At 38.3% G+C, this 15516-nt stretch overlaps 1 protein-coding gene across 3 annotated transcripts in view; it reads right to left on the bottom strand.

The window, feature by feature from the left end:
- map4l (microtubule associated protein 4 like) overlaps nucleotides 1-15516 on the bottom strand; it is a 43043-nt gene that overhangs the window by 8128 nt on the left and 19399 nt on the right. For 2 of the 3 annotated variants that reach the window (XM_016486128.1, XM_016486129.1), the window contains exons 7-13: nucleotides 8485-8897; nucleotides 8035-8232; nucleotides 7007-7127; nucleotides 6578-6637; nucleotides 5260-5510; nucleotides 3727-3780; nucleotides 908-1000 (exon numbers count right to left, since the gene is read on the bottom strand). In XM_016486128.1, coding sequence (XP_016341614.1) covers nucleotides 908-1000; nucleotides 3727-3780; nucleotides 5260-5510; nucleotides 6578-6637; nucleotides 7007-7127; nucleotides 8035-8232; nucleotides 8485-8897 — 1190 coding nt within the window. The remainder of the gene's footprint in view (nucleotides 1-907; nucleotides 1001-3726; nucleotides 3781-5259; nucleotides 5511-6577; nucleotides 6638-7006; nucleotides 7128-8034; nucleotides 8233-8484; nucleotides 8898-15516) is intronic. The other variant, XM_016486130.1, reaches the window with a different exon arrangement.

The raw sequence follows: 15516 nt of genomic DNA, 5'->3' as shown, positions 1-15516 counted from the left end.
GAACGTCTCAGGTTACTTATGTAACCATGGTTCCCTGAGTAGGGAACGAGACACTGTGTCCTCTAGGTTTCTTGCCATGCTGCGGATGCAAGCTTCAGACGAAGAAGTGAATGATGTGTGCTCCCGGCGCCTATTTATACTATAGTCGCACCGGTAGTGACGTCATGGCTGTCGCCGGCCAACGAGTTGGTGTTTTTTCAATGTATGCTTCAGACACGGGTCACGACGAGGCGTTCCCCCATAGCGACCCCTAGAGGACGCAGTGTCTCGTTCCCTACTCAGGGAACCATGGTTACATAAGTAACCTGAGACGTTCAACCTTAATTTTAAGAAGCTACAAGAATCATTTTTGTGCACATAGAAAACAAAAATAATGACTTTATTCAATAATTTCTTCTCTTCCATGTCAGTTTTCGATGCGCATTCATGAGAGTACCACAACGCATGCTGCTGACAAAGGAGCCAGCGTTCTGATGTAGAACGTCCATCTCTCTTAGTTTATCGTCTGTATATTCTGGTTTGAATAAGTAAAGCTGGGCAAAAATTGCAAGTCATCCTCTCTGTTGAAATCTTGCCTCAGCAGCATCACACGCATGCGTCGTGGTACTCTCATAAACGTGCGTCGAAAACTGACACAAAAGAGAAAAAGTTGCTGAACAGTTGTTGAAAAGTCTTTTTTTTTTCTTTGCGCACAAAAAGTATTCTCGTAGCTTGGTAAAGTTAAGGATGAACCATTGTTGTCACATGGACTATTTTAACAATGTCCAAAGATAAACGAAGGTCTTATGGGTTTGGAACAACATGAGGGTGAGTAATTAATGACAGAATTTTCATCTTTGGGTGAACTAACCCTTTAACACATTTTATATAAGAGAGTTGTTGAGCCAATATGACACTGTACACTTACATTTCCTCCACCAGGAACATGCTTGATATTGTCCTTGGAGCCACATCGGGAGGTGACATGACTGAAGTCCAGCTTTTTGTGGACTATCTGAACCTAAACACCGCACAACAGCACAAAGGAAACATTGTCAAAGGTTATTCTACAGTTACACATGCAAAACAGACAGAAACAAACGCTATGAAGTCTATGAGTCTGTTAAACAATGTACTACTGTAAATTAAAAGTAAAGAGTAGCACGATGCCACTGAAGATGTCAAGTAGTGTTGAATGATCAAGCTACTCATTTATTTGCAGCAAACAGTTATTTTCGCTCTTGTGTTTGAAGAAGCAAGTTGATTCCTGAACATTTTATGTGGCAGCCATATTAGATTCAAACGTTCATTGTCTGTTGTGCTGTTTGGCGCAGGATTTATTTGTGTGACTCACATATTTGTTTGGACAGAGTACCAGCAGGCCAGGAACACTCTGTCTGACTCAGAGTGTGTTTTTCACAGCCTAAAGCTCACTTTATTGCCTTAATCTCAGGTAATGCTTAAACACTCGAGGGGCTACAGTCTAACTGTTTCATTTGACCTGCAGTGACAGACCACTCCAGGAAAAGCAAATGTAATTTGGAGATAACTGCAATACTGCATAGTTTGAAGGCCGTGCCGAAAACTGATGAATTTCCTGAAAACAAAAACATGACCATGATGATTCTTTGAGCAGCAAAGAAACACCAGTAGCACTAAAGTCTACTTAGTTATTGACATGCAAGGCACTGTTAAAGGGGTCATATGATGCGATTTAAATTTTTCCTTTCTCTTTGGAGTATTACAAGCTCTTGGTGCATAAAAAAGATCTGTAAAGTTGCAAAGACTAAATTCTCAAATCCAAAGAGATATTCTTTATAAAAGTTAAGAGTCAGCCACGCCTACCTAAAACTGCTCGTTCTAACACGCCCCAACATATCTACGTCACGATGTGGGAAGATTTGCATAACACCGCCCAAATGTTCACGCAAAGAAAGAAGGCGTAACTTTTATTCTCGCTGTAGTATTGTTGCCGCTGCCGCCATGTCGTGAAGGCGCTGTGTGATTCGTTGTGAAAGCGAAACTACTGCTCCGGCCTGACAGGGCATCATCACAGTATGGTAGGAACGTAACATTTCCGTCACACGCTTGAGGTATTCGGCCAATCACGATGCACTAGATAGCTGGCCAATCAGAGCACACCGTACTTGTAAGAACTATGAGCTTTGAAAAAATCGGCGCGTTTCAGAAAGGCGGGGCATAGAGGAGCAACAATAGTGTACAGTATGTGGAAAATAATGTGTTTTTTGAACCTTAAACCGCATAAACACATTTCATTACACCCAAAACACAAAATAATGTTCTTTTTAGCAACATCATATGACCCCTTTAAACAATATCCATGGAACTGCATACATAATAGATAACAGATATATAGAGGCACAATTCCTCACACAGCTGACTTTGTGAAACAGCAGGAGGCTGTAGGTGATCTTGGGAGTGAAAACACAGCAATTTAAAATGCAATGAAAACAGTTTTTAACCATATGCCAATAACAGATGTTATGCAAGACAATATAATAGAGGTTCTCAACCTTTTGACTCAAAGTCAATATTGTCTAATACAATATTCAAAGGCTCATATTCTGTATAATAACTATAATACATTATTACCGATATTAGTATTGATACAGGTAAATAAATGAATTAACCACAGAAATACAATTCCAGTTAAAATCTTGAGTTTATATTTATTATTTTATAAATACTTTTTACAAATTTTAAATCTTCCTGATGCCCCCTTTGGAAGTTTTCTGAGGCCCTCTGGTTGAGAACCACTGATAATATAATATAATATAATATAATATAATATAATTAATAATAATATAATATAATATAATCTTTATTATATAATATGTCTTTATTATGTATAAGAATATTTTGAAAATAAATAGTTTCGTTTTTCATTTCATGCTATATTAAGTTCCCCAAGAATAGCCACAGTCTCTCTCCTGTGTGGAAAGCTGCAAGAAAGGTGATATATATAGCACATATTATATGCGCAGTGGGAAAGCATTTTTTTTCCTTAAAAGCAAAAGCAAAAGTGCAAGTATGACAATCCATTGTAAGGTAAGAAATTAATTGCACTATAGAGTGTTGATACTATTGCTGAGTCTGTACAACATGCAGTTATGCTATTTTTAGATGGACGTGGTTAGTGCAGAAAACACTAACAAAAACACTATGACAATTATCTGGTAACAATGGTAAACCAGACTCTACAAATATTTCACGAAGAGTGGCACAATGATCATGGGTGAACTACACTCTTAAAAATAAAGGTGCTTCACGATGCCATAAGAAAGAAATGGTTCTTTAAAGAACCTTTGACTGAATGGTTCTTTGTGGAACCAAAAATGGTTCTTCTATGGCATCGCTTGAAGAACCTTTTGAAGCACCTTTATTTTTAAGAGTGTACCGAGAGACAGAACTGTGTGGTGTTAAATCCACAGAAGACATACACAGACCAGGCTGCATTGCTCTAAAAACATTCTCTAACACATGTATGTGGACATGTTTATATACAACAACAACGTGCCTGCATGTTTCCTTATAATTCAGAAAACCACTGTAACCTAATTTTAGTACACAAAGTTTTGTGAGTCTGGGTACACTTGTAAAAATTAGGGTTGCATAAGCAAGTTTCTACAAGATCGGATGATCTTTGGAAAGAAAGCGAGAGTAAGAGCAGGAGAGAGAGTGATATTGAGGCAGTGAGTCAGGGAGATGTCATTGGGAGGGACTCACTTTGCCCTGGCTGGTCTTTGGCAGAGCATCGGTCTTGACCTGGGCTGCAGAGACCTGAGGAGACAAGCACCCCTTTAGTCAGTGCAGTGCAGGGAGGAGGTACAGAAAGCCAAGGGTCGAAGGTCTCAGAGAAGGAAGTATAGGATGTACCACAATAAGTGATTCAGTATGCTAAGGTTACTTTGGAATTTGAAAGAATGAGCTGACGGTTTGTGTGTCATCAGTTGCACAGGGGGAAATAGTGTATTTAACGGTCTGTTCTATTAAATACAAAGCCAATTGAAACTTAAGGGATAGCTCACAACAATGAAATTTCTGTCATCATTTACTCACTCTGTCATTCCAAACCGGTACAACTTTCTTTTTATAATATGGAACAGAAAAGTATATTTTAAAAAGTGTTTTAGTGTGTTTTTTATCCATACAATAAAAGTCACAGCAATTTATGGAACAGAAAAGTATATTTTAAAAAGTGTTTTAGTGTGTTTTTTATCCATACAATAAAAGTCACAGCAATTTATGGAACAGAAAAGTATATTTTAAAAAGTGTTTTAGTGTGTTTTTTATCCATACAATAAAAGTCACAGCAATTTATGGAACAGAAAAGTATATTTTAAAAAGTGTTTTAGTGTGTTTTTTTATCCATACAATAACATAATGTACTGGCAAAAACATTACTCAAAATATTTATTTATTTTATTTTTGTGTTGCACAGAGGACAGAAAGTCACACAGGTTTAGAACAATAATATGATGAGTAAATGATGGCAAATTTCTCAGTTTTGAGTGAACTATTCATTTAAATATTACAGAGCAAACTGTATATTATTGTATTGTATAACTGTATATATTATTATTAGAGCAAACATCCTTCATGGAGGGTTTCATAAAAAGACATTTTAATTTAAATGATGCATTGTGGCCTTTAGTTGACAGTCACCATCTGTATTACAGATGGTGTAAATATGGAAACAGCCAGTCCTAATGCATTGGGTTCTCTAGATCTTCCCTGAAAAGTGAAAACCCTTCGGGGAATCCTGTTACACAAGGTCTTTTTCATTTCAAAGAGATGGGGAAGGATAGGTGGCTGGGAGATGGCTATGGAAGACAGACAAATCAATTCTACAGATTCAGTAATAAAAAGTGGGAGCTTTGTATTCCACTGGCAGGTGGATGTCAATCAAAGAACACTGTTGAAAGCCGTGCATCCATGAGCTCAGTCAAAACTGACAGTATCTAAAAGTTCAGGATCAATCAAATTAATAATGGCATTTACATCGACCAGCAGTGACATGAGATGTACGAATGAGAAGCAACTATAACAAATACTATAACATTTCATGTGTTTAATAGCAGCAATAGTGCAGAACATGAGCTTATGATCATATGTTGCCAAATAATGCATCAAATTAAATCTATGTTTGTAAAGAAATGAGGTTGAGTGCAGTATCTGTGTGTGTCTCTAAATTCCATATTATTTAATTTCTTGCGCACATGCAAATTCTTCTGGTTTTCTTTTGACCAGTCAACTCACCTTGCCTCCTCCAGGCTGGTACTTCATGTTATCGGTGGAACCGATCTTGGAGCGCACGTTTTTTAGATCTGGCAGTGGTGCCTTGGTGAGCCTGACATTTCGGGGGGCTCGAGGTACAGGAGGCTTCTTCTCTAGGGGAGTCTGCTTGGGTACGGGGGGTTTGGTGATGCGGGAGGGACGAGGGGTCCCATTGGTGGCTGCTGTGCTGGTGGCAGAAGGTGGTGTGCGAGTTGTTCTTGGAGTTGTTTTAACTGCAAAACAAAATGCAAGTCACTGTAGCAGCAAACAGCACAATCCAGGAGGCTTAATACAGTATGCATGAAAGGTCACAGACAGATAAATCTTGTTATCATTGACCTCATGAATGTTTCTTCTCCCTAAGCCACCAGAAAAGCGCCAAGCTCTCATCTAAGTGACAATGTTTTCGGCTGTTGTGTACACAGAGATGTAGAGAGGAGTTGAAGGTTCTATCAGTGTGATGTTTTCAGATAGGCCTCTGTGAGTAAGTCTATCCCTGACTATGTCAGCAGCTTCAGATTTGATGACTAACAAATGCACTAGTCAGTGTGTCTTAGCTCAGAACTGCTGTGTTTTCAGGAAACAGTAGAGGTAAACTTCTCACCCTGCTCTTAAAGCCTCCATTAAATCAGCATTTAGTAACAGCTACAGACAAGTAAGCACCTTTATTTGCACATAAGCACCTCCGCTGACCGCTGGAAAGAAGATCTCTCCACTCTTAAATCTGTTAGACTGTTGGTTTATTTAACCAGAATGTATTTAATTTCATGTAATGGGTGTTATTCAAGTCTCTGCTAATTGAAATGTTTGTCTTAATATTTGGATGACTTGTTTGTGGTATATTGGAACACACAGTTTACACACTTTATATTATATCCAGTCACATAGCCTTAAATTATATAATGATTCATATATTGCACATAAAAATGGTGAGAACTTTTGAAATTCACAAGTTCCAATATTCCTGTCTGTCATAAAGAAACTTCTGAAAATTATAATGCATAGGAATTTATTAGTCTACTGGGAAATAAAGTTTTGTTTACAATGTACCACAATGCTACCATAAGCGGGGAAACAAGTAGTCACAGTCTAGTGCAAGTGCAACTGAAGCTAACAAGACTCTTAACTCATATTTTCAGCAATTAAACCAAAGCAAAATCTTATATAATATTATACTGTATGTAAATACCATTACCAGGAGGTATAGTAAATTTAATATACTATGTGTAATTTGTAACTATGTCTATTTCTAACTGTATGTAAAATATTTCTCTGGATAAGAAAATTTATTAATTTTCACCTGGTGTTGTCTTTGCACTTGTCTTTTTCACCTCTCCTGCTTGGTTTTCAGTCTTTGTAGCTGTAAAAACACAGAATCAAATTAAATTATGTAAATTTAAACGTCATCACATGATTATCCTGACTTTAAATCACTGAATGCATAACCTGAGCTCCTACAAACCTTAGTGCAATGAAAAGAATCAAAATGAAGATGTGAAGGACAGAAGTGCATAGCACTGTTGGATTGTACTGTTGTTTAGCAACTTGCCAATTGTTTGACTCATGAAACACCTTTACAAAATCTTTCAATAAACAAAAATGATTTATGATCGGGGACCTTTATACTACGCATACAATTATAAAGACTGTAAGTCTATGATTTGTTTTTCATCAATATAAAATGTAATTAATCTACCCTGACTGAGTTCTGTATGGTGGAACAGCTCACCAGAGGAGCGTTGGGCAGAGGTGGTAGTTGGGGTGCTAGTAGTGCCGCTTTTAGAATTCGTAGCCGATGCAGCTTTAGCCTTTGGCAGTGGAGGGCGACGCTGAGTTGCGGTCTCATTAGACTGAAGAAAACAGTAAGACATCAGAATGCTGAACAACCATGAATGAAAATTAGTTGAAGTCAGGAGGTTGATTAGATGAGTTACATACATAAGGGTGGTGTAATGTTTGAGGGTGATTGTTCAATTTAGGCAGAGTTTGACTAACAAATCTTGAAATGACATGACCCAGATGAACGATCTGATATTGGCCTTGATCAACTTTAAAGTGGATTGTGGTATATTGGGTATTGGTGTGGATCTTTGATATTGTCTGTGTTTGTAATGACCTTTTCTGTTTATTTGTTTATTTTTTGTAGAGAGCAAACCTTGAATTTTCTAATGCAGCATGTTACCTAGCAGTCAATGAACTAAAATAAATTATTTGTCCCAAATTAAAATGTAAAGCATATTATAATATACTACTATAATCTACTAGATTTTCTCTTTATAATAATAATAATACAAATCTCCCTTAACTAATGGACAAAAATTTCCCCTAAATGAAAAATCACCCATATAGAAAATGAGCAGAGAAGAGATGACACTAGATAAAAAGGTGAGAATGAATTATAAATTCATAATCTACAAGCACCATGCATGAAAGTTGGAGAAAAAGTCATTTACAACCTGATCTGAAGAGAGCGGCATATAATTAGCCCTGTCAAATTAATTGATATCTGTACTTGCGAAATATTTAAGAGGCAAAACAAAACTGCACCTTATATTTTATTCAGTAGCCTAAAAACATGCCTCTCTCTTGAGATTTTGCTGGAGATAGAACATCGTGAGTTGACAATGACACAGAGGGCAAGCCATGGGCTGATTTTAAGGGAAGAGAGATGGGCATCAGAGAAAGTCGCAAATGTTTCCCCCTGTGGATTGTAGGCCGGGTGCCAAACCACAGATGAGGGAAATGGCATTAACTCACCTTGGCCTTAGTCTCAAGAGTAGATGTGGTGGTGGGGTTTTTCTTGGTTCCAGCAGTGGGGGTTGTTGCCTTGGGCACAGGGCTTTTTTTATTGGCAGAGTTGGTGGTGGGAGAGGTGCGTTTGGTGGCACCTGCACTGTCTCCAGTGGACAGCGAGTTTGGTCTTGCTGAGCTTTGTTTGGTTGACCCAACTGAAGGCTATATGCATGTATTTGCAAAAAGCACAAAAGAAAAACTAGATGCAAACATGGGAGCATGATAAAATCAAGGTAGCAGCAATGGCTGTACAAATTGTTCATAAATCATAAAATGTGAGTTTGGGTAACTGATCTTTATTCTTTATAAAGATGGGAAAATGAGAGCAAACACCTCTTTTTCTCAAATGTGGCAGTTTAAATAATAATAAAAAACATATCAAATGAATGAAGTCCCTTTGTTTTTCAGACTTACCTTGGCCTTACTATCTGGGCTGGTCACCTCCTTGCTCCCATTAGATGTTGGAGACTTAGCAGGTCCTTTAGCAGCCTTCGCATTCTTCTCAGCTTTGGCTGTCTTGTCCACTTTTTCTCCATCGTCTTTCTCCTTGTTTGTCTTTTCAGGTTTGTCTACTTTCTCAACCTTCTCAGCTTTATTTTCCTGTTTTTCCTCTTTCTCAACCTTCTTCTCATCCTTGATGATTTGCTCACTCTTCTGAGTCTTATCCACACTGTCTGGTTTCTTTGTGATCTCATCTTTCTTGTCCAGGTGATCAATCTTCTCAATTTTCTCAGGCTTGTCTTGCTTCTCAATTATGTTGATGTTTTCCATCTTCGGAGCAGTTTCCACCTTCTCCATTTTCTCTTTGGCTGTCTTGTCTTCTTTTACTTTGAAAAGACAAAGTTGACATTCTCATGTTTAATCAAGCAAATGTGGATCTACAATTATTATCTTTATCTTTATAATTGTCATAATGATCAATGTAAGTTTGTTCACACAAGGCTTTTGGTTGTAGCTTGCTGTAATATCCAAGATATTTTGGAGACACAAATTAGCAGCAAGTTACACTTTATGCCTCAGTCTCAGTACATTCTGACAATAAGAATTAAAGTAGAAAAGCATGAGAGGCCATGGAAAGGGGCACAGAAAGTGACAGTGCCTTGAGCGGACAGACAGAAAAGAACATTGTCAGTCTGGATGCCTTATGTAACTTGGCACCATTCACCCCACAAAGTGAAAAATCAATGGCCAACGGAAGACCAAAACACCAAAAACCGTGTGTGAGAGAGAGAGACAGAAAAAACAACAAAGAAAAAAGAAAGGACAGAAAGAAAGAGCACACTGTTCCTGAGACAGGATGATAAATACTCATTGAAAGTTGTGACAGGCCAACATAATGTCAAAAGCATCCAGTTTATTATCATTCGATTTTTTTATTTTGGCAGTACTTTGGTAAAGTATATTTTTACTATATTTTTAATACCTTTTTAATAACATTATCGAGGAATAAAATGCTTTTAATGCTTGAAACATCATTAGTTAGAAAGTTATAAATATGTTAACAGTTAGAAATGTCTAGAACATTTAGTATGTTTTCAATTTATCTTCTCCACGGACCCCCTAGGGTACCTTCAGAGACCCTGGATGAAAACCATAACTCTTCCTCTGAAGCTCTTCGCACAGTTACAGATGGATAAATGGATGGTAATATTACAAAGTGTATACGTGTGAAACGTGGGCTCATCTCAGTACAGCAAAAGCAAATTATGACAAAAGGACATCCAAAGGTTACTCTGTTGATATTTTTGTGTATCCCTGCAGGCGGCCAGTGGCACACACAGCAAATCGTATCCATCTTTCTGTCAATCTCATAACCGTATCTATAACCTCTGCATCTGGCAATCTGTCTTCATCAGGTGTGTTAATACACAGATATGCACATACACAATAAAAACAGCACACTATCTGCTGGAGCATTTGAGGAAACTGTTCTAACAGTAAAACCTCTTTCAATAAACAAATCTTGAAAAGTGTTTTAAAATGTAGAAAATGCATACATGACAAGATATCAGCAGAATAAATCCACATCTACGCTAAATAACAACCCTAAACCTTTCTCTTTTTATTTCACTCTATTAGCTGTGCTCAATATAAGTTGCAAACGACAACCATCTATAACAGACCGTCTTTGAGAGAAGGTTTGCCAAAAAAACAAAATACACTACCATTCAAATGTTTGGGGTCAGTAAGATTTAAAAAAAATGATAACACATTTATTCAGAAAGGACACATTAAAATGATAAAAAATGACAGTAAAGACTTTAACATTGTTACAAATGATTTCTATTTCAAATAAATGTTGTTCTTTTGAGCTGTATATTCATCAAAGCATCCTGAAAAAATTTACCATTTTCACAAAAAAAGTATTAAGCCATTTTGATAATAAAGAAATGTTTCTTGAGAACCAGTTTAGCATATTAGAATGATTTTTGAAGGATCATGTGACACTGATGACTGGATTAATGGCTTTGCCATCAAAGCAATTCATTACATTTTAAAATAGATTCAAATATAAAAATATTATTTTAAATTGTAATAATATTCACAATATTACTATTTAATATTATTCAAAATTAAAAAAATATATATCTCAGGACCCCAAACTTTTGAATGGTAGTGTATGTTCAGCTCTGTCACACAGATAAATTGAATTACATCTGTTGATGCAAAGACACAAGTACAGAAGTAATCCAGGAACCAGAGATCTAGAGATCCAACAGATCCCAATCCTGCATTGGCACACCACGGAGATCACAGCAGCTGATCTCACCTACCATTACAGACACCTTTAGGCTGAATGTCAGGGGATGAAACAGCATTTCCACTTCCCGATGGCTGTGGCGGCAACTGTATCCTTTCAGAACTCTGTGGCACACCAGCAGGCTGTTCTTTCTTTGCAGTAGGGGCTGATGGGATACTCATGGATGGCAGAAGACTCTGTTTGTCCTCCACGGTAAAGTATTTGATGGCGGTCTGGGGTGGCGGCACATCCTTGCCTGGATATTTATCAGGCAGCTGAAGGCTAGCAGGCACTGTCAGGTGGGTACTGTCTGACATCGTGCGCTGGACCATTCGCTTTTGTTGCACGGGGGGTGACATGGGTGGGCGTGTTTCCGTTTTTCCCTCAACTTCGCCCTCCACATAGCTGTCATTCACCACGCCGATCACACAATAATTCAGCGCAAGGCCTGTTTTCGAGATGCTGGGGGTTGGATCCCAATCGCTGTCTGAGGATGTCAAGACGCCACTCCTCGGTGAAGGTCCTGATGTCACCCTATTGGTGGAAAGGTCTTTCCCTGGAGACAGAGGTGATGGAGAGGATGAGACGCTTGTGGGACTTTCTGCTGCACTGCCCAAATTCTTCCTACCCCTGCTGCTCTGGTGACTGGTTACCCGTTGGTCCACCTCCTGGCTGAGTGCTGCCGACTTGGTGGAAAGGTCCTGCTTGTCGTCCTCTAACAGTCTGGAGGATTGCAGACCGCCTGGCTGCCCCTGCTGCCAGTTCCAGCCCTGGGCAGCTGTTGACGATGCCAAGCCTGGCATGGAGGGTGGCACTGAGCACAGATCTCTGCACTCTGAGCGCTGGGATGACATCCTTACAGTCCTTGTCTCTCTAGATATATTTGTTCTGTATCAAGGTGTCTATCCGTCAGTAAACAGCATTGATTTAGGTGAGTAAGTCTACTGTAAGTCTACAGCGCTGGTCTCTAAACCTCCCTCAACGCCGAGGCTGAGATGACTCTGCGTCTCTCTCCCAAATCCCCCTCCTCTCTCTCGTTCTCTCTCACCCTAATTCTGTCCGCACATTCCTTCCAAGTCTTCGATCATGTGATCACACGAGCCGCGTCCTTATTGGATGCTCCACACTGAAAACCCTTGCTTTTAGCATCCAGCGTGTTTATAAATACCCCTTTCTCTCTCTCACTCACACATTGTCTCATTTGGTTCTCAGAATGTTCTAGCAGACGCAAGCATGCACCTTTACCATTAGCGGAGGATGTCATCATTGCCTGGTCCTCAGGTGCTGTGTCACTCACTCAACACAATAACATCAGTATCAATCACATTTAGAGCAATCAGCTGAACCATTATATTCCTTCGTCTCTCACGTACGAGGTTGATGGAAGTGTGACCTCTTTTGTGTACTGTGCCTCTTATACTGTGCCTGAGTTCTTATGAGAGTGTATTAAAGGTGCAGTTCAGCCAAAAATTAGAAGTCTATCATCATTTACTCACCCTTGTGTTTTAGTAAACCTGTTGGACTTTCTTTCTCGTGTGGAAAAAAAGAAGATATTCTGATGCTCCAACTGTCCCATTTAATGAACGTCTTTATAGTACAAAACTACGTTGGATGCCACTGACTTTCTTTGTAAGGACAAAAATATACAAATTCTTCAGAATATCTTATTTTGTGTTCCACATCAGAAAGAAGTCATTCAATTTTGGAATGTCAGGATTTGACCAGGAATTCAAGCATGTCAAAACAGCGAGGATCCAGAATGCATGCACAAACCAGTAAATGCAATCATATTTCCTGCCTAAATGTGACTGTGCCAATGCCTTAGTTGATGTTTTTATGCAGTGGTTTTTAAATGTTGGTTGGTGACCCAAAATTGGTCTGTTCTAATAGGATTGCGTACAGCAGAGAAAAACAATTGTAAATGCAAATAATTTAATGGAACTACATCCACTCCATCAAAAACAAAAAAGAGGAGAAAACACTATTTTTGTTCATGATTTCAAAAGGTGTGTATCCAATCACACTTCAAAGTATTTACCAGTCAAGCCAGTAAAACTAGACCAATGCCAATGTAGACAGGTAGCAGACATGTCCTCATCCTTAAACACTATGAACAACACAAGGCAAAAGAAAATGCGACCCAGAATACCCATATGTTGCGATGGATAAACATGTTTTGTGCAGATCACAATGTGTTTGTGGCTCTTGAGGGCAAAAAAAAAATATTTTCTTACACTCAAACAGATAAATCAGATGTCAGACTCTAGCCCTTCAAAAAATAAAAATCCTTTCCTTCCAGCCATTAGACACATCAGTCCCATTCCAGTTCAGTCATGTCCTCTCACTGTCTTCTGTCTTTGAGAAATGAAGTTTTTATGGTGACACACACACCTGATATCATGCAAGACAATTATTCATGAAAAAAAGGGGTGGAAAAATCATTAAACATGTTGAGTGACATAAATCACTTCCACAGTCGGTCACAACAGCAGGGTTCTGCATTATTCAGCACTTTAGAGTATGTATCTGCACAGAAATAGCACATATATTTAAACCTCTATATTAGGTAACCTACTAGACCAGTTAATTACAGGCATCCTAACATGAAATATGTGAGCAGTAAAAACCATGGTTTTAAAATTATATCAGGGGCACCACAAAACCTGTATTACATATTACTTTTCTGGCTCCCACTGCATACGCCCTTCCAGACTTGAGCAGAGGCATGTGATGTCGTAATTCATGTGTAGTCTGATTGGCTCAGGCACCTTAATTAGAGTGAACTTCACACACACACAAAGTACAATGCATCAGCTGCAGTGGCCTTCCAGGCCAGTGACAGATATAAAAGAAGTCTTTTCTCTCTGACTGTCTCATTGCTGTAATGGGCCAGGATCTTGTGAATGGGTTTTGTTGCATAAGGACATGTCAGATGAATTTTACTGTTTACATTCCTCTAAGAACACATTGCATCGCATCCTTTAGCTCAATATACAGAGGATATTGAAACTTCCTATCACTTCATTGCATCTCTTAGTGCATTTTCGTCTTAGTTAGTTTCAACTCCACAAATAAAATTTTGGTTACACTTTATTTTAAGGTGTCTTTGTTACAGTGTAATTATACACTTAAGTACTGAGTAATATTAATTAACTACATGTATTTACTAGATGGTTAGGGTTACTTGCATGTAATTATGCATCATTTATTGTTATTATAATAGTAAGTACATGTAATATGTGTAACAAGGACACCTTAAAATAAAGTGTAACCAAATTTTAATTTGTGAAATTGAAACTAAGATGAAAATGCATTAAGAAATTCAATGAAGATTCAATGTCTAAAATTGTACCTACATGTTTTCTATATGTTTGTAAATAAAATCCTTTTTGTTGCCATTATGTGGCATTTAGACACACAGTACTGCCATTTTTTAATACAAAACGTTATTGGTTATGATTAAATGTTATTATATGATTAATCATATAAAAATGTACCTACATTACAATCAATTTAATTTTAGAGTTCCATGATGACTATAAACAGTGCTTTTGAATAAATGGAGCGGTTATATGCCAGTGCCAACCTCTATATTTTGAAATCTGTTCACAATAATTAAAATATCACAATGTTCTTCTCAGTAATGAAAACACAGCATTAGAAGTGCATTTAACACAATTAGCGTGGGGTAGAAGATGCACGTTCATTGAGTAATCGGGAAGCTATGTCACAGAGTTTCTATTTCTGGAACTTATCCTACAGTTACACCCTAGCTTGTTCTTTGGCAGGTCCTATTCGCTGCATCACCAAGGAAACCGCCTCCCATATCCATGGCAACAGTCTCCCCGTCAATGCAGCTGCTGATATTAGGATCCTCTGTGGTCGGAACCACCCGAGGGGAGGGAGAGGAAGTGAACGAGCAAGGGCAAGAAAGGACGAGAAAGCTGATGCGAGTAAAGGAAGGGAATAAAGGGCCAAGAAGGGCATCTCCTATTTCTGCATTTAAAAGACTGAAATCCAGAGAAGACCAAGTGTTGTGTTTAAAAACTAGATGAATAGCTGGATGAATAAACCTGAACAGCTGAAACACAACGTCATTCAAGATGTCATCAGGGATCTCTGTGTTAGCTTTTAATCCAAAGCTACTGCCCAGTACTCAATATCCCTGCCGGAGTGCAGCACCTCTCAAACGCCTCTGAACACACCCTAATCACTCGCTATAAAAAGAACAACTATATGAGTCTTACATAATGGCGAATGGACCAGCCATCAATTTTACATGAGCTGCTGCAAGAGGATGGGAGAGATAGGAGGAGATGTGTGTGCGTTTGTGTGAGAGAGAGAGGGAGATGAAAGACAGAGTAAGCCACAGAAATACTATAGGGAGTATGAATTCAACCTATAAATATCACCAACTAAAAATAACTAATCCTAAATATTCTGTTCTTGACTCAATTGTTTATTTGATTAGATAAACAATCTAGTAAATGGAAATCTGTAAGCTTTTTCACCCAAGCCAAACTAAATTAATCTAACTTTTCAAATTCAGTATCAGAGATTAGTGAGAATGCTTGGCAACACCCATATCCACCTTATTCTTCAATGCGGAAGTAAGCCTATGGGCGAGACTTCCGGTTCATTAGCCACTATAGGGGAATAACGAGAAGAATAACAATGTGCAGTAAATGGTAAAACTGTTTGCACTA

The sequence above is a fragment of the Sinocyclocheilus anshuiensis genome, unplaced genomic scaffold (genome assembly GCF_001515605.1).
Source record: "Sinocyclocheilus anshuiensis isolate Anshui unplaced genomic scaffold, SAMN03320099.WGS_v1.1 scaffold329, whole genome shotgun sequence".
NCBI classification, from domain to species: Eukaryota; Metazoa; Chordata; class Actinopteri; order Cypriniformes; family Cyprinidae; genus Sinocyclocheilus; species Sinocyclocheilus anshuiensis.
The sequence above is the reverse complement of the archived record's forward strand: the minus strand, read 5'-3'. Positions and strand labels throughout refer to the sequence as shown.